The following is a 22,483-nucleotide window of genomic DNA, read 5'->3' as shown; positions in this document are numbered from 1 at the left end:
TAGAGATCACAACTAGCAGAGTCCGGAAGAGTCCGGGTTCTGGGAGGAGGAGGATCCAGAAGCTGCCAGTTTATACACTGCCCAGTTCACCTGTGCCGGCTTTTCCAATCAGCCTGATGGATGATTCGGAGCAGAGCATCTTTCTTCCTCCTTCTAAAATGTCTTCTCAAAGATCTGTAGTCTCTAACGTCGTCTTGCTGGTTTGGGAAGGGGCTTTGGACGCTCTTGCAAAAGATCGAGGTTAAAATTTAAGGGATTTTCCGGCCACGCCTCAGTTATTTGGGAAATTCAGGTCAAGAGCGCATTTCTCAGGTGCCCAGGTAGTGTTACTGTCGTGGCCTAACCCCGAGTCGAAGGTGAGCTCACAGTGACGACGAGCTTCTCTTCACTAATGGAAGTTCAGGCGGCTGATGGCTTCTGCTCCTTCCTCCAGGTTTATTTCCATCTACAGAGGACCCAGCCACACCTACAAGGTGCAGAGACTGACGGAATTCACGTGCTACTCCTTCAGAATCCAGGCCGCCAGTGAGGCTGGGGAAGGGCCCTTCTCCGAAACCTATACGTTCAGCACGACCAAGAGCGTCCCCCCGGCCATCAAAGGTTTGTAGGCAGTGAACCCTGGCAAGTTCTTCTGTGGGCGGACAGGAAATTACCTTACGTACACTCCCCTCGCGTCTGCACCCTTGAAGCCCAGCCACCTCCCAGTAGAGAGGCTGCGGGCGGGTCTTCTGCGGGAAGGAGGGCACCTCCCCAGGAGGCCTTTCCTCAAGTCCGTGGGAAGACGGACTGCAAATCAGGTGGTAGGCTCCTCCCCCCAGGGCACAGCTAAGGAAGAGGAACAGTCTGGAGTGACACGCCTTGGGTGGGACCGTGAGGGGTTTGTGGGGGGTTTGAGGATCGCCCTGCCCAGGGACTGTCAGGAGGAGCCCAGGTTGGGATTCGCCTTGGGATGACTCTGGTGCCCGACCCCGGCCCCTTCCGCAGCCTGTGCCCCGGGCCCCAGCCCTTACTGTGCAGAGGGGCCTTCGAAAAAGTGCAGCAGTGGCCTGGTCTCAGCTCCCTGAGTATTTGTCCGGAGGCCTGCCCGTGCCCAGTTCATTCCGTCACTTCGTGGGGACAGGGAGTGAGCAGAAGGCTCTGCCTCCCCTGGGTCTGGTGAGCCCGTCTCTCCAGGCCAGGCCCTCCCCGCCAGCCCCTCCGCGCTCAACTGGGGCTGATGGACTCGCCTTCCCAAGGACGGCTGGCCACGTTGAGGGTCTCCGTGATTCTGTGCCCCTCTGAGTGCGTGCTTGTGGACGTTGGAGCACGGAGTTGAAAGCACTTGAATTCCACGTACGTTTTCTTCAGAAGGGCAGATCCTAACGCTGCCCCTTGATCAGATCTTCTTACTCTTAGGTTCAGGAAATTGTTGTCTTGGCTGGAAGACCATTTTGTCTGATAAAGATCCCTTATCTTTTTTCCGTAAATTGCATGGTGTTTTGGCCAACTAACTGCAACTTATTTTTAAAAAGACCTTTATTTTTCTGAAACAGTGTTGTACAGAATTGCAAGCGGAAACCACCTCCTCTAAAAAAATGTGGAGGGTAAAGGGGGTTCAGAAAGGAGTTAGGCGTTCTGGTTACAAAGTAATAAAATAACAGGTATTGAATTAAGCTATAGAGATATAGCATAAGCTATGAGAAAATCTTTTAAAATTCTCTTAACGTTGTAATGCTTTACTACCAACTAATACAACCTTCCTCTAAGCCAGAATTATGAGTCCAACAGGTGAAAAATAAACTAAAAAAAATATAAATATGAGATAACTTGATTTTTTAAAGGCTTTCTCTCAATGCTGGCCATTCTCTTGGACTTACTCTCATACGTCACATGCTCCTCAAACCTTCCTTAGACTCACACACAGATGAGACTCTCCTTCCCACTTTGTTCGTACACCCCAGCTTACTCTCCTTTACGTGATGTTTCTCTCTGCATTTGTCTCCTACCTTGCTTGCCCCGTTCCTCAACTCAATCTTAATTCCCTTGAAAGCAGAGTTTACGTCCCCATTTTTGCATTCTCCAAAAGTCTCCAGCTCAAGGCCTCATCATAGAACATGTTCAGTATTATTATTGAAAACATAACAAACGTAACAAAAAAAAACGGTTGAGCGTCTGCCTTCAGCTCAGGGCGTGATCCCAGGGTACTGGGATCGAGTCCCACATCGGGCTCCCCATGGGGAGCCTGCTTCTCCCTCTGCCTGTGTCTCTGCGTCTGTGTCTCTCTCATGAATAAATAAAATCTGAAAAGAAAAGAAAACCTAACAAAAATGCAATCCAGGCCAAGGAGTTATTACTAGGATAAAGAGCACAGGATTTTTTCACCAATAGCTTGCTAGTTCTGTGTCAAGGGTGCAGTGCAGGTGTTACAGGAGGCTGGGCAAGCCCCTCTGTCTGAGTGGACACAAGCACTCCCCCTCTAATATCACCAAAATATGGGTGGTTATTGTGATGCTTTGAGTTTTGAGCTTGGACTTGTGGGTTTGTATTTCAGCACCTCGAGTGACACAGTTGGAAGGAAATTCATGTGAAATTTTATGGGAGACGGTACCACCCATGAAAGGTGACCCTGTCAACTACATTCTGCAGGTATTGGTTGGAAGAGAATCTGAGTACAAACAGGTAAGAACCAGTATGTATGGCACACGTGCGGCTTATCAGTCAAGCCTCTGCCTCTTGCCATGAACAGTTCAGTGACTGGTGGGCGGCATTTTTCTTAAAAATCAGCCATAGAATCTGCGTGACGTGTACTCATTTATATGCCCTCGTTTACATTTTGTCTGTGGAGGTATTAAATCTTCAGTTCTCAGGCATGACCCTATAAAGAACTTTAAATTCCATAGTTGTATTTGATATTGGCAGTAATGTTTACAAATATCAAAATCTTTATGCAGTTGAAAACCAAGGGGCCAATGGTTTGACTATAGAGAAGTAATTTCAACTGAACTACTGAAGCCTGTGTCCTGCCTTTTCTTTTTTTTCTTTTCAAGAGGCTAGGCCAGAACCCATACCTTCAGATCAAGGCCTGAGCTAAGGGGCCCTTGGGTGGCCCAGTAGGTGAAGCATCTGACTTCTGATTTCAGCTCAGGTCATGATCTCAGGGTCTTGGGAACGGGCTCCTCACTGGGCATGGAGCCTGCTTGGCATTCTCTCTCTCTCTCTCTCTCTCTCTCTCTCTCTCTCTCTCTCTCTCTCTCTCTCTCTCTCTCTCTCTCTCTCTGCATCCCCGCCCCCAGCCTTAAAAAAAAAAAAAAAGACCTGAGCTGAGATCTAGTGTCAGATGCTTAACTGCCTCAGCCCCCTAGGGCCCCCACCCATCTGCCTTTTCTATAGGAGTTATAACAGAGGAAGGGTTGTGACTTATCAGCTCTTGAGGCCTGTGATTTAGCAGCTCCAGGTAATCACTGTTTGTCACCCTTTAATATGCAGGGAATCCCCAGGAGTCTGTTAAATGCAGATTCTGATTCAGTAGGTGTGAGGTGAGGGCTCAAGAACCATCATATGAGTCAGCAAGGCTATAGAGATCACATGAAAAACCCATGCAAGAGAGAGTGTAACGGGAATAGAGCCAGATAAAGAATTTGCTTTTATTACTTTTCACAACACTTTTTGGTCCTTAATTCTTCCAAAACTACACATTACCAGTCACTGGCTATAAAAGGTTCAGATACTCTGTCGGTTTGGTCGTGTTTCCAGGAACTCAGTAACTATTTTTGTGAAATCAGGATATGAACCATTTACCCTAAGAAAAGGTGAGGCCCATTCCTTACCAGAACTTTTAATGGAGGCATGCGTGTGTGTCAAACTCAGAAACTGTCTTCTGAAACATTAGCAATTTGTAAAGATCTGCCTCTTTAGCTCTAGAGGCTCCAGATATACAAAACAGGTAGAAAATAATTTGATTCGGAGTTTTTGTTACATTGCTGGCTCACATTCCTTACTTAATAATAAAGAATACTTGTAAATGTATAAAACAAAATTTTGGGACATTTCATGTACTTTGTTAACAAAGAATCAGATAAAAGAATATAATTGTGGGGCGTCTGGGTGGCTCAGTTGGTTAAGCGTCTGCCTTGGGCTCAGGTCATGATCCTGGGCTCTCAGGATTGAGCTTCACTTCGGGCTCCCTGCTAGTGGGGAGCCTGCTTCTCCCTCTGCCTCTCACTCTGCTCGTGCTCTCAATCTTAAAAACAACAACAACAACACCTAGAATGAATTACTTTAGCTACACTTTGCAAAAAAAACCTGTATTTTTTTTAACTATGACATCTACCAAGTATTGATTAACATCTATGGATGATGTCATCCAGTTTCCATCATTCCTCTGTAAGAGCAAAACACTGGTGTATCGTCTGACTTCCCAATCTCATTCTGTAAGGCATATCCCTTTTCAGAGTAAATAATTTCATGTATTTGTTTCAGCTCACCAGAAAAATGGGTCTCAGCTCAGCGAGCAGAGGGTTTTTCCCACTGGATTTAGTCATCTTAATGCCAGTAGCATTGTCCTGTTCCACAGCAATGTGATAATGGTTAAAAGATAAAATGTTACAGGATCTCACAGCCTATCGTTTAACCTAAGGTTATCATACCTAAGAATGATTCATGTCCAAACAGTACATTCATTGCATGTTCGTCATTGTTATTTTACAAACGTTCAATCCACGCACCATGCTTTTCCACCTGTTCTTAGAAAAATGTTCTGCTGCTTAAACGATAGTGATTGCTGTTTGACATTGAAAAAGCAGCATTATTTGATCAGTAGCTATACATTGCAAGCATTGCTAAAACAGGTAAATCCATTCAGTAGTTTAGATCTTATCAGCAGGTCAGCTCTTTTTCATCAGCTGTTTGGGAACACTGGCTGGCTTAGTCTGGAGAGCATGTGATTTCTCAATCTCAGGGTCGTGAGTTCAGGCTCCATGTTGGGAGTAGAGATTGCTTAATATCTTTAGATTTTTTTAAAAGTGTTTTTAGTTTGCTTAATGTTATATATTTAGACCCATGGACATATCAATCCTAATATGGTACATAATCCCATGTGTATACCTCAGAATTTCTCATTGTAGTTACAAACGAGTTTCTTGTTGGAAATAGATGAGAACATAGTACCTCGGGGCAGGCTCAGTAGATGGGGATTAGCATTCTTTACGTAACCGTGTGTTTACTACATTTCCCAAGAAACAATTAAGCTGGGTAGTGGTACATAAAAAGCCAGAGTTGAGTCAGGAACTCTTTGTACTCCGTTTCTGTGCTTCTCCCTATTCAATAAGCATTAACTTAAACATGATGTTTTGAGTATTTCATTCACTTGTTCTGAACATGAAATAGGGAATCAAGCCTCTTTCTATTATGGGTGCAGAGTAATGGTTAAAATCATTATGGTCCAGAGATAACAGGCTCTGAACACATAGAAGCAAAGCAAAAGAAAATGGGAGGTAATTATTGCCGAGCGTGTACCCGCGCTCGTAGGGAGCACCGTGTGCTCGGTCCCAGCACCAGCCAGAAGCAGCCACTCACGCACGGGCTGGCGGTGCTCGTTTGTGTTTTCTCAGCTCTGGCGCTAAGTAGCTGCTTCTTGCATACGTGAAAGAGGTGGTTTCAAGGAACAGGGTTACTTACAGCTGTGGTGGCGACAGAAGAGTAAGCGGGGGGTGACAGAAGAGTAAGCGAGTTACAAGGGTGTAACTTAGGTGGGGGAAAAAAATCCCCTGTAAGGGGGGGGCGTCTTTCTGCTTCCCAGACTTGGGTTTACAGGCAAATACGGCACCAAGGCTTTCTCTGAGGTTTTGCTTGAAACGACTTTAACTTCACCTTGGTTCTAGCTTATTAGCTTTCTTTTGTTCAATTATCACAATATGAGGCGAGCAGCTGGCCTTAATTATAAAACAATCTCTTATTAAAGTAGTGAGTCCTCACCCACGATTGTACTCTAGGTTAGAATGTTTACATATATTAATTAGGCTTTTCTGCCATTAATAAATGTTTTTTTTCCAAGAAGCTTAAAACTTCTTTTCAGACGCTATTAATTATGGAGCATTCTATTCTGGAAAAGGCTGAAAATTGTATGTATATACAGGTGACTTTTTTTTTTTTTTTTTGCACAAGATATAACAGAGTGTGATCCGTATGTAAGAATGTAAAGCAAGAGGATTCACATTCATATCCCTGTTCACACTGCAAGAACTTTTACAGAGAATAGTTAACGAAGCTAACAAAAGAGCAACAAACTAACAAATTATTAGGGAAACAAGATTTGTGGCAGGTCGTTAATATTCTTGGTGCTAAGATTTGTTGCATTAAGAAAACCTTTAAAGCATCTGCAAATTTATGGACCTTGACAGTTAATTTGATGGCATCTCTGTATAAATTTTCATTTTGTGTCATTTTTTAGAATATAGTATTGGGACTTAAATTGCTTCTTTATGGCATCACATTAGGTACCATGAGGAAAGTTCTTTTAATACAACTATTTGAAAGTCTTGGGGCTTAACGTATTTTTCATTGGCTTTCAATTCAGTTCCCTAATGTGGTTTTTGGGTTTTTATATTTTTTTGGTTTTGTTTTTAATTTTGGCCTGAATAAAGGGTCCTAACCCAGAGCAAAATAATAGATCAACATAGAGGTATTTAAAAGCTGTCATTCTACAGATTCTTAACTTCCTGAGATTTTTAGGTTCCTTTAAAAATAACTGATGAAGGCCATCAGAAAAGTGCTCCTACATCCATTTAAAATTCATGAGACAAATACATACTCAGTTTCATGGAGGCCAGGCATAAGACCCTGGTTTATTGAGAATCGGTTAAGTACTCGTACTATGAGGGATGCCCGGCATAGAACACAAGAGCGTGGTCAGTGCTCTCAGAGCTGATAGGCCCATTGGGGTGAAAACAGCAGACCCCCCAGAAGCACGTTAGTAACACCCATACCTGTACCTTCTGCAGAGGGGGTAATATTGCAGGTCGGTGGGTTCCCTCTTGAGCTGGGGGTATCCCACAGCCATGTGATATTGGAAGAATTAATTCACCTCACTGAACCTTGGCTGCTGTGTGGCAAAAGCTGGGCTACTCATCCTCTATCTCAGGGTCCCTGTGAGCTTCAGCCCCGTCAGTAATGAGGACACGCTTCGTGAGCGATGAGGCTGTACAGTTATGTCTCCCCTTGCAGTCCAGGAGAGAGGCATCATTAATAGAGACACAGGCATTGGCCCCGATGCGGGCCTCCAGAGATCCTCCCCAAAGACTCGCTGGGAGAAAGGATTCCAACAACACAGGATGTTGTTCTGAATTCAGGGTCGCAGATTCTTCATTTTAGTTATCTGGGTATTACTGTAAATCCTCCTGGTTGGAATAAACATGTCAAAATTACTTTAAAATGTACATCAAATCAAGAACAGAAAAATAGTCTTTATAAAAATAATATGGCTGATACACTTCTTGCGATATTATGATTGGTTACTTCAATAAAGACAGTCTTACATGGAGCCATGCCTTTTAAATTGGGTTGAGGCAGGAGGAAAAACCCATAATGGTGCCTCTGTCAAAATGAATGAAAATAAAGGGACACCAGGCCACGGCCTGCCATCCTGAAGTGGAGAGCTGCCCGGGTCCCGTGAAAAGTCACTTCAGCAGAGGCCCAGCTGTGTGGCAGACAGATGAACTTGTGGTCTTGTGATTCCCCTGCCTGTGACTGTTTACACCAAAACAAGTCCATTAGCTCAAACCTCAGAATCCAGAATCCTCGGGGAAAGAGGGGGCTATTGGGACTTGTTTTCATTTTTCCTAAGAATCCAAAAGGCTTTAAACAGCATTGTTATTTCTAAAATATATTAGAAATTTTTTTTCTACCAATACACTGAGAACAACTTAATGATTCCATTTTTTAATTTTTTTTTTTTTGCCATGATGGCTGCACCCCTGTACTGAACACTCTTTTCGGTTACCTCTGTGGTTTGTACATTTGTTTCTGGTAATTATCCTCTCTTTTCAAGCCCTGTGGTATAAGAATATCCATTCTTAAGTAGTTGAGGGTTCTAGTTAGAGAACATTCACTGAGCATCTACTTAGCCCAGGCCACCATCTGTGGTGCTAATAGACCACAGTCCCACACTCAATATGTGGGTCGTGTTTTTTTAAAAAGATTTTTTGTGTTGGCACTGTTCATAAGAGGGGAGCTGTTCCAATTAAAACTACAAGAAAGTGTTTAATTTGCAAATGTTTTTCCTTTACCCAAAGTTTTAATTGGACTTGTCATTAAGAAAGTTCCTTGCAATTAGATATCCATGTTTCCTTCATTAAGCTTTTAGCAAATGGTATGAGAAAAGTTGCATTCCTTTTCTCTCTAAATACGTTTCCTGAGATCTTCATTCCAGGGAGTTAGAGTTGAGCAGAGCCATCAAAATGAATATATGCAGTCACTATTCAAGATTCCATGAATTGGGTTCCTAAGAAATTAAATACACTACTGGGCCAGCTTTCTTCAAAAGCTCTAGCTATGCAAATTCTGGAAACCATAGGATTCACTTAAATAGACATAAGTGAACATCTAAAGCCACCCACTTTCCAAAAGTCTCCAGAACGTTTGTGGGGATAGGTTTTTAGCTGGTTTTCTGCAACAAGGTCATTGTTTGATGGCAGAAATTCAGAGGCCACATCACAGAAACACTGCCCAAGCCTTGGCTTGGCACAAATAGAGTAGAGGAACTGCTTCCGTACCACATAAAGGAAAGGCAGTGTCTTCCTTCTGAGACAGCAGGAACCGGGATGGTCCAGGCGCAGAGAACTGGACCCCAGGTCGGACTGTGGTGGTTAGACTAGGACTAGCGCGGAGGTCGGGTGGTGGTGTCACTACCGACCAAAGGCAGTGGGAGAAGCAAAGCTCGGGGAGTTCCAGTGGTGAGCGCAGGTGTTTGAGTTAGGAGCGGGATCTCATCGGGTGGCTACCCCTGCCATTATTTCTCATAAGTCCTTAAGAGATGAGCAGCCTCTCCAATCCTCAGTTTATCTCTAATCAGGAGGATTACACTTCACAAAGTTGGCTTACCTTCAGGGTATTGCCTCACAGAGCACTCTTCACGTCCAGTTTCTCATTTAACCCTCGACCCTCCTTAGGATTAGGTTAGGTACTGTTACTATCCCCATGTTAAAGAGGAGAAAAACTAAGACTCAGAGCCGTTAGTTCCCTCAGTTCACAAACTAGAAAGTAACAGAGCAAGGACTTAGACCTGGGATCCTGATTCCAGTTTCCATGCTTGAGAAGAATCTGCCCAGGGCCTCCCAGTCAGACCAGACCCAGTTCCCCAGGGTTGCACAGAGGAGAGCTCCAACAGCTACAGTCTTTCACCCTTTGAGAAGTGCAGACAAATATTTCAAGAGGTGTGGCATCCAGACGAATCGATGAAAGGAGGTAGAGCAGGAAATCTTGCAGCTTGAGGTATAGATGGCAGTTTCTCCCCAACTTAATAAATACCCCAGTGCTAACTTACACCGTAGAATCACAAAGCATTGTTTTCTGAGACAGTGCAGATGAGAACCCAAATCTCGGATGGCAACGGTGGAGGGATCATCTTTATCAAACTGGTGTGCTGGTCCCGTGGGCTGAAAATCATTCCCTTCAGGAGCAGTCCCAGCAATTTCCAAGACAAGACTTTTCTCAGAAAATAGCAACTCGAGCATTTTAACTTGAGAAATTAAATCTAGATTAAGAAAGTAAAGAGCAAGGGCACCTGGGGTGGCTCAGTGGTTGAGCCTTTGGCTGAGGTTGTAATCCCGGGGTCCTGGCATCAAGTCCCACATCGGGCTCCCGGCGGGGAACTTGCTTCTCCCTCTGCCTGTGTCTCTGCCTCTCTGAATAAGTAAATAAAATCTTTAAAAAAAAAAATTCACAGTTAAAAGATCTCTTTAAAGAAAAATAAATATATACCACTGTTTTCTTGAGACCACTCACGTGTCGGGAAATAATTCATAGATGGTTCCATCGTGGTATAGTTGGCAGGGTGTGGGCTGGGGGCAATCACCGTAGCAGCAAGCTTGTATTAAACCATGCATTCAACTAACTCCTCTTTGGAACAGTAAGGAAGGAGTGGTCTCAGTACCGCGGGGTGGGGGGTCTTCTTACAACTCTTTCATACTTGGTTGCTGCTCCAGCCTCGCTCTGTCTAGGACTCCAGTTGCCAGTGCTCTTGCTACACTCTTTAAAGAAATAGGGTAACTCGGGGAGCAGCGAGCATGCTTAAAAATCTTACAAATGGAACAGCAAAAGCAAAGTTGAATCTGGGTAAGCATAAGAAACAGACAGTTGGTTTTCTGGCACTTTGGCACAAAACAAAAGTATGATAAGACACTTAAAGTCTACTTGTAAAGTTTGAAAAGGAGAGAGGGGAAAAAAACCTTAAGAAAAAGGCTAAATATCAGTTAAACATTGGAAGTTGGGTCCCTTTCTAAACTGTGAGGCCCTTTGCCCAACACTAAATGCATGGCCAGTGCACTTTGGTAGAAGTTTACACGCCAGGCTTTAAAAACACCTTATAGCTGGCGAGTGTTTCAGACAACACTGAGACGATCGGATATACTTGGTATTTCCTAGGGGATTTGTATTAATGCTTAAAATTGACAGCTTTACCACGTCAGCCTGTAGCGGTTGAAAATGCTTATGCCTGTCACGTTTAATTGCTGTTTTAGTAATATGCTTGGAGGTGTTTTAAAATTCTAAGTAGTAGAGTGGCTTACTTTTACTTGCAGTGACTAGGTACGAGGCATGACTTAAGTGCTTTATAGACGCTCAGGGCCACTCATACAGGAAGGAGTCAGTTTTACTTTAACTGTTCATCAGCCAAATCTCTTACTGATTTGATTGAGTTCCAGGTACCATTTTCTTGTCTTTATTCGTTGACTCTCATTTAAGCTATGAATTTTTATGTAATTTTACTGTGGTTATCATTTTCTCTAACTTTGAATCTCACTTACCACTTTGACACAAGAACCTTATGAGACCTCCCATCCTTCCTTATAGACCCGTTAGCTTCAGTCAACTCAAAGGGTGATGGAAACTAAACTGGTAGTTTTCAAGTCCCTGTAATGGTAGGCCTCATGGTGATTATATCAGAGTTAACAAAGGGAAAGAAATTATCCCAGAACTTTAATGGGGCAGGGTGGGGGTAGGAGGATTTTCTTAAGTGTTTACTCTCTGTATGACCAGAATAGACCATTAAATTATTTGTGTTAATTTGTGATAAATTGGACTGCATCAGAAAACATTTTTTCAAGAAAACAATTAGGCAAATATCTCCCACAAAACTGGGAGAAGATATTTGCAATGCGTATCTTGACAAAGGACTCATATCTAGATTACAAAAAGAGCTCCTACAAATTAACAAAAGACTTGAAAATACTCCTCACAAAAGAAGATCCATGAATGACCAATAAGCACGTGAAAAGGTTGGAAACATCATTAAGCATCAGGCAAATGCAAATGACATGGCATTATCACCCATCGGAATGGCTAAAATGTAAATGACTGACAGTAACAAATGTTGATGAGGATGTGGAGCAACCTGAACTCGCATACTCCACTGGCGGGAGTACAAGTGATAGAATCACTTGCGAAAACCATTTTTGGGAAATTACATACAGACTTTCCCTGTGACCCAGCACTCCTACTCCTAGGTATTTGTTCAAAAAACAGAAGTCCTCAAAGATTTATACAAAAATGCTCATAGCAGTCTTATTATATAAAAGCTCCAAACTGGAAAAAAATACAAATGTCCAACAAAAAGAGAACGGACACCCCAAAGTACAGGTCGGTGATGGAACACTACCCCACAGTAAAAGGAACAACTACTGAATCCATAACATGGATGAGTCTTGTAAGCACAAGCGTGGGCATGAAGTAGGATTCCACTTACATGAACTTCTAGAACAGGCCAAGCTAACTATAGAAAGAAGTGTGTGTACTTTGGGATATCTTCATGGTGTGCTGTTCCATGGTATACGCAACTGTCAGAATCATCCCACCGAAACTTGGCATTTTATTGCTTGCACAACCATTTTTAATTGTTCTGTGTAAAAAAAAAAAAAAAAAAAAAAGAATTCTGTGGACCAAGATCATGAGCCCTTTGTGAGAATTAAGTCATCTTCTAATCTGTAGTTTAAAGTGTTTCATTAGATGTATATAACTTACACCCAGTATCACCGCATTCTGAATTCTCTTGGTTCACAATGGGTTGGCACACCTTCGTTAGGAGAAAGGCCTTTCTACACAATTTTTGTTGTTACGGACAGTATGGAATAAAGCCTGGTCCACCAGGCCCCCGGTGTTACCAAATTATTACGTTAGAGACCACAAATTATTACGTTAAGTCATGCCTCAGATCATACTCTAAATTCATTACAAACGAATTGACCAGGACTTTTGTTTGTTTGTCCCTGAAGGTATACAAGGGAGAAGAAGCAACATTCCAAATCTCAGGCCTCCAGACCAACACAGACTACAGGTTCCGCGTGTGTGTGTGCCGCCGCTGTTTAGACACCTCTCAGGAGCTAAGCGGAGCTTTCAGCCCGTCTGCGGCTTTTGTATTACAACGAAGTGAGGTCATGCTTACAGGGGACACGGGGAGCTTAGACGATCCCAAAATGAAGAGCATGATGCCTACTGATGAACAGTTTGCAGCCCTCATTGTGGTTGGCTTCGCAACTTTGTCCATTTTATTTGCCTTTATATTACAGTACTTCTTAATGAAGTAAACAAACCCAACAAAACTAGAGGTATGAATTTAATTAATGCTACACATTTTAATACACACATTTATTCAGATACTCCCCTTTTTAAGCCCTTCTGTTCTTTGATTTATATACTTCTCTTGTTTTACAGATTTAGCTAGGAAAAAAAAATATCAGTGTTTTGGTGCACCTTTTTGAAATGCAAAACTAGGAAGAGATTAAACTGGATTTTTTTTTAAAAAAAAAAAGAAAAAAAAAAAAGAAGAAAAGCAAACCAGATACCAAAAGCTAGCTTTCTTATGTTTTCTTTTAAATTTTCAGATTTGCCTTTATTCCGTTCTCACTGATGTCTTTTGCAAGCCTCTTTTTTTTTTTTTTTTTTTCCATGTTACGGTTCAGTAATTTATATTCACCAGTCACTTCTTTTGTCCTGACCATCTGTATCTGTGAACGTGAATCACAGTGTGTGTACTTACAGGTCGAGGATTTCAGTGTTGTCATAGTATTTACCACACAACTACAGCCACAACAGCAACAACGTACAGAAGATGTGTTCACTCAGATAAGGCTGCCCTAAACAACCCTTCTGTCACTCAGTTATTTAACTGTGTTTAGCTCCTTCCGATCAAAATGTGTACTTTAATCTAAAATGTTTTAATCATCTGTATCTCTTATGATTTTAACACTATGAGCTGCCTAAGAAATCAAGTAACCAAAATGCACCTGTAAATGATGGAGCATTGTCGATTTTCCCCCAGCGATTCATAGCAGTAACTTTAAGAGGGCATTGTGCAATAGTTAGTTGTTTCCTTGTTCGGCTATTTTAAAAGCTGCTTTAACTTGTGTGTTTGTCTTTGTGTATAACTACTTCTAATCTAATCACTAGAGTTATTATATTCTGTTGTTGTTTGACCAGAGTTATATGACGAGAACTGGTGACAGTTTAGTGCCTCTGCCCATTGTCCATGATTTACACTAATTGTGAGCAATCTTCTTACATGTCAGCTCATTGTTTTTGGAAAGATTTGCCGTTAGGCTGTTCTTTGAGGTATCAACGAAGTGATTGAATTTCAGTCCCTTAATTCAGTGCACATCATGGTGATCTAACAGCGGATCAAAACTGATGAAACCCAAAAGAGAGTCCTCTAAATTTGTAGTTCCTACTTTTGTGGGGATGACCTGGCCGTGTGTGTGGAGAGGGATGATGTTTGGGGGTGAAGGAGCCTAGATTCTCTCCCTGGATCTGTCACTAACTTGCTGCGTGACCTGAACACGTCACTTTACCTCTCTGTGCCTCAGTTTCCCGTGCATTAAAAATAAAATGAAATAAAATAAAATGGGGATTCTAATGTTTGTAAGTGCTTTGAGATCCTTGATCAACAGGTGCTATTGGAGTGCAAAGTGTTACTCTTGCATGTTTATTCTGAGTCATGAGATAATCAATTTTAACCCAAAGTCATTGGATTATTTATATAAAGTCCATAATGTTCGCGTACCTCAGGGACATTTAAGAGTTGGAGGTGCAAATATATTCCAAAAGGGTGCAACAGACACAGTGTATCCCCCTGCTTCTGTTTTTGTATATTTTTGCTACTTGGTTTTTCTTGATCATAGCAATTTTGTGCTTGGTCTATGTTGTCTTAAGATGCAGTATCCTGTACTAGCTTATAATATTCCCATACCAAAGTCATGGGGAAACCAACATTATTTTGTTTTTGGTTTATTTATACTATATTCTGCATACAGTACTTTAAAATGCCAATTACAGTGCAATCTTTATTTATTGTAAAATTTTTTAAATGTACTTATGTACTAATTTTCCCTTGTAGCATGTTATTTTTTTTGTGTGTTTTATACTTTTGTAATTTTAGGTCAGTTTGTTCCTTGGCAACATCTGTAGTATTATCAATCTTCTGACACTTTCTTGTGTTTTTAAAAGATAAGAGCATCTAGTGCATTAAATGCCAAAAAAACAAAAAAAAATCCATTATCAGTGATTGAAACGTTTACATGTACCCAAAAAACCATAATCATCTCTTGAAAGAAAGTGCTAAGATCAATGAATTATTCTGTGTGCCTATATTGATGTAGTAAGTACTAGAGAGTTTTGTATTTTGTTATTGACTATAATAATTAGTTTAATTAGCCTTGCAAAGTGATGGCATCAAGGTAAATATATTTTTGCCAAAGTTCTGGCCTTCCAAAAACTCAGCCCTCTACCTAATTATGCATTATGACCCACTAATAACATTGCATCTGCATTTTCTGAGACCCATCTCGTGCAGGTGTTTGGCGGGGGGCGGGGAAGGGGGGGTGGGTGGGAAGTGGGGAAAAGGCATTATTTTTTAAGCAATGAAGATTCAACTGAGTACAAAATCTCTGTATGCAGGGAGGGGAGTCCCTTTTTGGAAACACTTCAGAACTGCTGCTATGAAGAAATTCTCAGAATTGGTTGAAATGTTTTAAATGCAATAATATGTTAGGCCACGATAGCTAGGAGTACTTTATCATATTTTTGAGATTTTCATCCTGTTGAACCACCAGAAAGCTGAAGTGTGTCACATACCAGCTGACAGCACTTTATTTTATTGTTCTCCATGAGTCGGTATTCATTATAATCCCTTCAGTCAAAAAATTACTGCTCCATCTGGCGTGGTTTTCTATCACAAATATGTATATGTGACATTGATACATAGCTATATATATTGCCGTTACGCACGAACAATAAAATAAAGTGTCATATTAACCTTATTTCCTTGCCCTTTTGCAATGTGCAGGAATGAGTGAGTGGCTGGCGTCCGATGCTCTCTAGGTCAGACTCCTCCCTGGCACAAGAAATTACAGTCACGTGAAGCAAACTGCCCTTTGTCTTGAAAGAAATTGTTTCAAAAGAAAAGTTTTTTTAAAAGATTTGTTTGATGTTATCAGCCTCGTTCTTATCAACTTGAAATGTTGGCATTTTCTAACTGTGTTTTGTTGGCTACAGTAATTCAGTATTCCTGTCAAAATTGAAAAGTGCCCTAATTGAATGTGTTTGAATGTTATCCTTGCACAGTTCTTTATATTGAGAGACAAAATGTTTTACCTCACTGTTGGACATACATGCCAAGCTTTTCAACTTTAGGAGAAAAAAAAATCATATTTTCCTGTATTGTAAATTTTAGACTATTTCATATACATTGTATTAAAACTGCCATATCAATTTTAATGTATAGATTTTGCAAATACTATGCTCTATGTAATACCTAACTGTATCGTAGTGTATATGTAATATATTTATGCCCAATAAATGTTTTAATTCTTTCTGACTTAAGTAGGGTTTTTCTGCCATGAATAGGATTGCTGCTGCTGTTGTTACTTTTTAAAAACTCGAACCACATCCCCAAAGTTGCAAATTCAAATGCCTTTGGAGGCCAGGCAGGTGGCCCAGTGCATGATGCCGTCCTCTACCACCTAAGAGGGCAGCTGCAGCCCGGCTCCTGCTGGTTGAGGTCCTGCAAGATCCCAGGCCACAATCGCATATGCTAATGTTGCAAAAGAAGCTAAAAGTTCACACTTCCCTACACGGGACAACTAAAATGTGATCGTGCACCATACAGGTACAGGAGCTGCTGGTTAGTATCCAAATGCCAAACCTTAGGAGCCCGGGTCTACCTCTGGACGCCAAGACCCAGAACGCTCCCTTCTCCGTGACCAAGAACCACCATTTTGACTTCCTTCTTCCCTCCTCTGGGCCTCATTCGACAACAAGAGCAATAAAGCACCAGAATCCTTGCTAGGGCCATGGTTTCATTATGTTTTGATTGTTTTCGCTAGGAATCCCTATTTTCTTTTTTTTTTTTTTTTAATTTCTGGAAAAAAATATGGAAAAACTTCATATAAGAAAGTGAGCTTTGCGTCATAAAGAACGGTAGCTGTTATTATGGGTAAGAGTGACCAGTTGAACACGTCAGATTTTGCATGCTCCTGTAACACTCCACTGAAAATACTGTAAAGGATTTTTTTTGTTTTTTAAGTCCCAACTCCCCTTGACACTGGGAAGACTGGCAGAGAGCTTGCTAGCACCAGAATTTTGGACACCTAAGTGAAGAAAGCTGAATTCTAATTTTGCAAGGGGAGAAATGATCCACCCCTTCAGCTGACATGCGAAGTACTCTGAGGGCTCGAAGACTGGCAGAGGCATGTCCTTTGGAAGTGATGTGGAGGGAAAGGAGCCTAAAATACTACTAGTGGAAAGCTGTTTAAAAAGGCATTAGATCCATAAAATTCTTCCCTGTTTCGTTTTATTTTCAGCTGGACAGCTGCAACCCTGCAGAAGACTATCAGTTTATCCTCAGAAGGTGAAAATAGCCCCTAGACTGGAAGACACCATCCACCCCAGTTGACAGTAAAGGTACCAGACCAAAAATGGGATCCAATGAACATGCGCATACAGGAGAATATGAAGAGTCGTACCTAGAGAGCCTCGTGGGCCAAAAAGATCTAAAGATCATCAATGAAGTGGTTCAGCTGGAGCGTCCTTGGGTGGTTCTTCTCAGTCTGGGCTGCTCAGTAATAGCACCGGGAGAGAGCTTCTCAGAACCCCTACAGCCAGATCATACTCTAAACCAATAAAATGAGCATTTCTGGAGCGGCAGTGTTTTTTTAAAGCCCCCCAGGTGATTCCACCCTGCCGCCAGGATTGAGGACCAGGGCCCTAAGGTGAAACTCTCACTCAGCAATCCCGTCGGCTCTTTAGTCTCCAGCGTAATGAAGAGTGACCTGACCTCTGCTCAACCTGAATGGAAAGCCAGAAGCCAACAACTTGGAAGAATCAGAGACTAAGGGAAGCTTCAGAAGACAATCGTTACCTCCAGAGAGACGAGAGAAAAAAATGAATCATCCTTAGACCGAGGATAGAATGCTATTGGAAAAGAATGCTTGAAGAACATGAAACTACTCCCCAAATTAAAAGTTCAGTAGAAGGGTTAGAAGCTAGAATTAAGAGAATAACCCCCAAAATAGAGAAAACAGAAATGAAAAGATAGAAGATTAGGATCAGACCAGGACGTTCATTATCCAAGTAATAGGAACTTGAGAAAAAACAAAAAAATGAGAAGAAATCAGGAAGCACGTGTTTCCAGAATGAAAGGGTGGTGGGGTACCCAACACGATAAATAGAAATGGACCCCCCCAAGGCACGCCATCTTGAAATTTCAAAACACGAGGACCAAGAGAAGCTCCCCAAAATAGCAAACTGGTCACATAGGATTAGAAATCCAAAAGCTTTATACTTCTCAGTAGCAACACTGAAAGTTGGAAATCAGTGAGGCAAGTATGTTGAGATTTGAAAGAAAGATCTCTCACCTGCTCACTCTTGGCCAAGTGTGAAGTATCACGAAGACATTTTTAGAAAAGTGAGATCTCACAAATTTGCCTCCCACGCACTTTTTCTCCAAAGCTACTAGAGGATCTGCTCTCCCATATAAGCGAATAAACCAAAAAAGAAGAGTCCGTCGGGATCTGCCCCCAGTGATTTTCATGCAGGTCGGAAATTGGCTGCCTGGCCCTTTGTCCCAAAGGCCTTTTACTCCTACCCCAGTCACCGTGTTTGTGTAGCTGCCCCCCACATATGCACCCCAAGCCAGGGACTCTAAATGACCCTCTTAAACCCGGATCTCTTGCCTTGTGCTAATTAAAACTAGCCATTGGGTACGTGGACAGGCAGCCTTTATTCAGAGTGGCGACCCAAGGAGGTTCCCGCCACTGCTGCTGGACTGGAGAGAGGGAGGGAGTGCTTGGGGCGGCAAGTCCCCGTCAGCCCTGCAGCGTGAGTCCATGGCCTGGCACATCGTAGACGCCACAAAAAAGATTTGTGGAGGAACAGTTCACAGAGCAGTGATAGCACCCATAAGACTTGCTGCGTCAAACCACAGTCTTTTTGCCACGGCTGTGTTATTTTGGGGACAATATTTTGATTTTAATCAGTTATTAACAATGTACCATTATTAATTAAGCAGTTATTAATAATGTACCATAATTAAGCAGTTATTAATGTACCATTTAAAATGTGGAAGATGCATCCAAATACCAGAATTCCAGATTCTACTAAAATTTCGAAAGACCTGGCAACTCTAGGTCTTCTCCGGGAATGATGACGCTCAACAGAGGTGAATAACTGCCGTCCCCGTGGGCTGGGGCATTTGCTGTGCACGTGGCCACACGGGTGTTGATGGAGACCGTCTGTACACCCACTGCACAATACCAGCCCAAGCAGTGGCAAAGAGAAAAATGCCGACGTCGACTTCATCAGAGCTCAGGACTTCCACCGAAGCCTTGTCTCAGTCGGAGCCTTGGTCAGAAGAGCAGGTTCTGTGGTGTCCCCCCGCTCAATCCACTCCCCTCCTCAGGAGCTCCACAGGAGCCCTGACTGTCCCCCTGCAGCTACCAGGAGGAGCACACGGAGGTGCTCCCCAGAGCCCTGTCACTACCTAAGCTGACCCAGAGCTCATGCTGTGGGAAGAACCTTCTGGAGGCCTTTGTAGAAACATCACTCATCCGGGACTGTAAGAAACAGTGAAAGGGATTATAGGGGAAAGGAGAGGAACTGAGTGGGGAAAGAGAGAGGGATACAAACCATGAGAAACCCCTAACTCTGGGAAACACAAAGGGTTGCCGAAGTGGAGGTGGGGGGGGGGGATAGGGTGACTGGGTGATGGCCCTGAGGAGGGCACTTGATGGGATGAGCACTGGGGGGTTATACTCTGTTGGCAAATCAAACTTCAATAAAAACAAATGAAAAAAAAATCTCCTCAGTGCCTATGCATGAGGCCGCAGTACCGGGGGGTGGGGGGGCAGCTGAGGCCTGTGGCACAGTCCCCGGGGAGTCCCCTGGCTCCTCTCTCCTGGTCCCAAGGCATTGTGTGAGCAGGGGAGGAGGCCTAGGGCGGAGGGCTCAGCTTCCCAATCTGGAATCCAGCATCCTCCGGCACACAGGCCCCTCGAAGAGGAGGCGAAGACTAAGGGGTTCAAGGCACGGAAGGAACCTGGGAGCGGCCTGAGCGGACGCTAAACCAACAGAGATTCTGGGGCCGGCGACAAGGAAGTCTGGAAGGACAGTCTGAATCCCAGACTCGGATCTGCCCGGACGGGAAGTGGGACGGGGACGATCAAAGAGGAGTTTGGCCTTAACTGTAATATTTTGGCCTTTTAGATAAAAAAAAAAAAAAAACGCATGTACGTGTTATGTAATAAAAATCAATTTTATGGTTGACAAAACCACGTCAAAGGGATCCATTTCCGTCCCCGTTTCTGAGACAAAGGATAAATAAAGGATGCTTCTGGTTTGGTTTGGTTTTTCCCCCCAGGACCGGAGGCACAGGTTTTTTTGTTTCCTAGTCAAACGAGTTATATGAGAAACATGTTGATCCACATTCACAGGGTCTGAGTTTATGAGCTACCGGTGCTGATGGCTCCCCACCAGAGCCTGGCCTCCAGGGTGGGGAGGTACGCAAGACGCCCGCAAGGGGACGGGGTTTACCCTCTGTGACTTCTGTGCTTTCTGTGGACTGAGCTAGGACAAATGGTATCTGGCGTGTCCAAGAAAAGCAGATGAGATTAAAGTGGTACGAAAGTTTAGGGAAGAAGTAGGACCCTAATGGGGCAGGTGCTACCCACACCTGGTGGAGATCACAGGATGAGACGTAGGTGAGCAGGGACGGAGGCAGCGCACCGCAGCCCCCCACGGCCTGGACCTGTGCGCTGCCACTAAGTCGGCATCTGCAAGTACGTTCTTTCATCTTCATGTGAAGGGTTCTGTTCTGGGGGGGAGGAGGAGTGGGGGTAAAAGTCCACCCGAACTGGAAGTTGACCTGCAGGAGTTTGTGCAGCTGATCGCACGCCCGCCCCAGTAACCGGCCCGCACCTTCCTCCCCGGCACGGGTGTTTTCATCTCAGCACTTAGGGAATAGTTGCCAGAGCGAAAATTGGCTCATCTAAAGTTCAGGTGCTTTTGCCCAAACCCTGAAAGTTCTAGAAGGTTATTTTCACAGGAGCGGAGATGAAGCATTTTGGTTTCAGGAGGCACGGGGAAGAGCATAGAAGTCTGGCGGACCCCCAGGGGTTTGCTTGCCCCCCGTCCTGGGCCTGCGAGCTACGAACACCCCCTCCCACCCCTTCCCCTTAGCTCTCCACAAGTTGCTGCGTCCTGAAACCGCTGGCTCAGACTCCACTACGTTCATCTAGGGCTGGCTCCAGCCATTTGGGATTACGACTCAAGGTGGTCTTGCTCTAGCGGCTGGAGCTCCAAGAGGAAAACCTTGAAAATCCCGAGCAGCTGTTTTTCATGATGTAGAGAAAGCTGGTGTTCAGTGAGCGAGGGGATGAGCTCGGAAGAGCATAAAAGGGCAGCTGGGCCAAGAGGGCCTAATCCTTTCTGTCCTTAGGTTCCTGGCCCCTTGGACAGTTTCCTAATGACCCTTTGTGTCTAAGCTAATTCAACTTGAGTTTCTTACTTGAAGGACCAGAACATTCCCAACAAAGACAGAAAGCACTGAAAACCCATTTCATAGTGCATAGAGGTCCTGTTTCGGGTAGAATGTTTAATGCGTGAAATGCACGACCTCAAGGATTCCTAGGCTGGGGGGACACTTGGGTGGTTCAGCAGTTGAGCGCCTGCCTTTGGCCCAGGGCGTGATCCTGGAGTCCCGGGATTGAGTCCCACATCAGGCTTCCTGCAGGGTTCCTGCTTCATCCTCTCTCTCTCTCTCTCTCTCTCTCTCTCTCTCTCTCTCTCTGTCTCTCATGAATAAATAAAATCTTAAAAAAAAAGGATTGCTAGGCTGGGAAATCAAGCAGAGTTGGCCTTTTGCTCTATGTGTTGGGGGGAGGAGGGTGTTTTTTGTTTTGTTTTGTTTTTACTTTTTAAGCAATATACACTGAACTTAGGAAAGCTATATTTTCTTAAAATTAAAATCAAAATAAAAAGGTGCTGAATTTGAGCCCCTGCAGCACTGCCAAGCACCTGACATGCATTATCTCACTTACGACTCCTCACACCACTTTGAGGTGAGTCCAGGTATCCTCCTGAAGCACAGGCCTAGCGGTGTTGGTGGAGGATTCAAGTCCAGCTCTAGCTCATTTCCGAGGCTGGCTACTCCAGCCCTGTGCTGCACAGCCTGCCGAGAACCCTTCTAGATCTCCTCTGCTGTTGTATTTAAAAGATGCAACCCACATGGTACAAGCATTAGACTTTATCTCATACATGTGGTGGTAACATAAGATGTAAACAAATATAAAGCACCAGCAGCTATAGCTTTGACCTCCTGGCTTTAGTCCATCCCTTTACTGCCACTCTCCCCTCCTGGTAAAGGAAAAGGGGCCAGCTATGCCCATCCAGGATCAGATGTGTGAGTAAGGGAGGGTTGTCCTTGTATGAAATAAGTCCCTGAATGAAATAATCAGAGAAGAGTCTGCAAGGTCCTCCACACATGTGCAGCCTCCAACTCGGATGGAAAAAAACCAGTACCACACGCTATAAACTTCTGGAACTTGGATTACAGAACTGCCAGTCAGGAAGGCTGTCCAGCCCCGCCCCCCTCCCCAGCACTGCTGCTCCATGTTTCTACAAGCTTATTTCAGATGCTACCACCCAGGGGTTGGGGACTAAGAAATAGCATAGAAAAGAGTAAACGGACTCAGGGAGTAAAGAGAAAGGGAATGCAGGTGTGGGTTCTGAAGGTGGTTTGGTTTTGCAG

At 43.6% G+C, this 22,483-nt stretch overlaps 1 protein-coding gene across 1 annotated transcript in view; it reads left to right on the top strand.

The window, feature by feature from the left end:
* The window catches only part of FNDC3B (fibronectin type III domain containing 3B), a 336,187-nt gene extending 320,130 nt beyond the window's left edge, over positions 1-16,057 (top strand). The window contains exons 24-26 of the mRNA XM_041731610.1: positions 434-600; positions 2,531-2,658; positions 12,462-16,057. Of these exons, the coding sequence (XP_041587544.1) occupies positions 434-600; positions 2,531-2,658; positions 12,462-12,773 (607 nt within the window). The 3' untranslated portion in view covers positions 12,774-16,057. The remainder of the gene's footprint in view (positions 1-433; positions 601-2,530; positions 2,659-12,461) is intronic.
* Positions 16,058-22,483: the final 6,426 nt, after the last annotated feature.

Source organism: Vulpes lagopus, chromosome 17 (assembly GCF_018345385.1).
Source record: "Vulpes lagopus strain Blue_001 chromosome 17, ASM1834538v1, whole genome shotgun sequence".
Lineage (NCBI taxonomy): Eukaryota > Metazoa > Chordata > Mammalia > Carnivora > Canidae > Vulpes > Vulpes lagopus.
The sequence above is the reverse complement of the archived record's forward strand: the minus strand, read 5'-3'. Positions and strand labels throughout refer to the sequence as shown.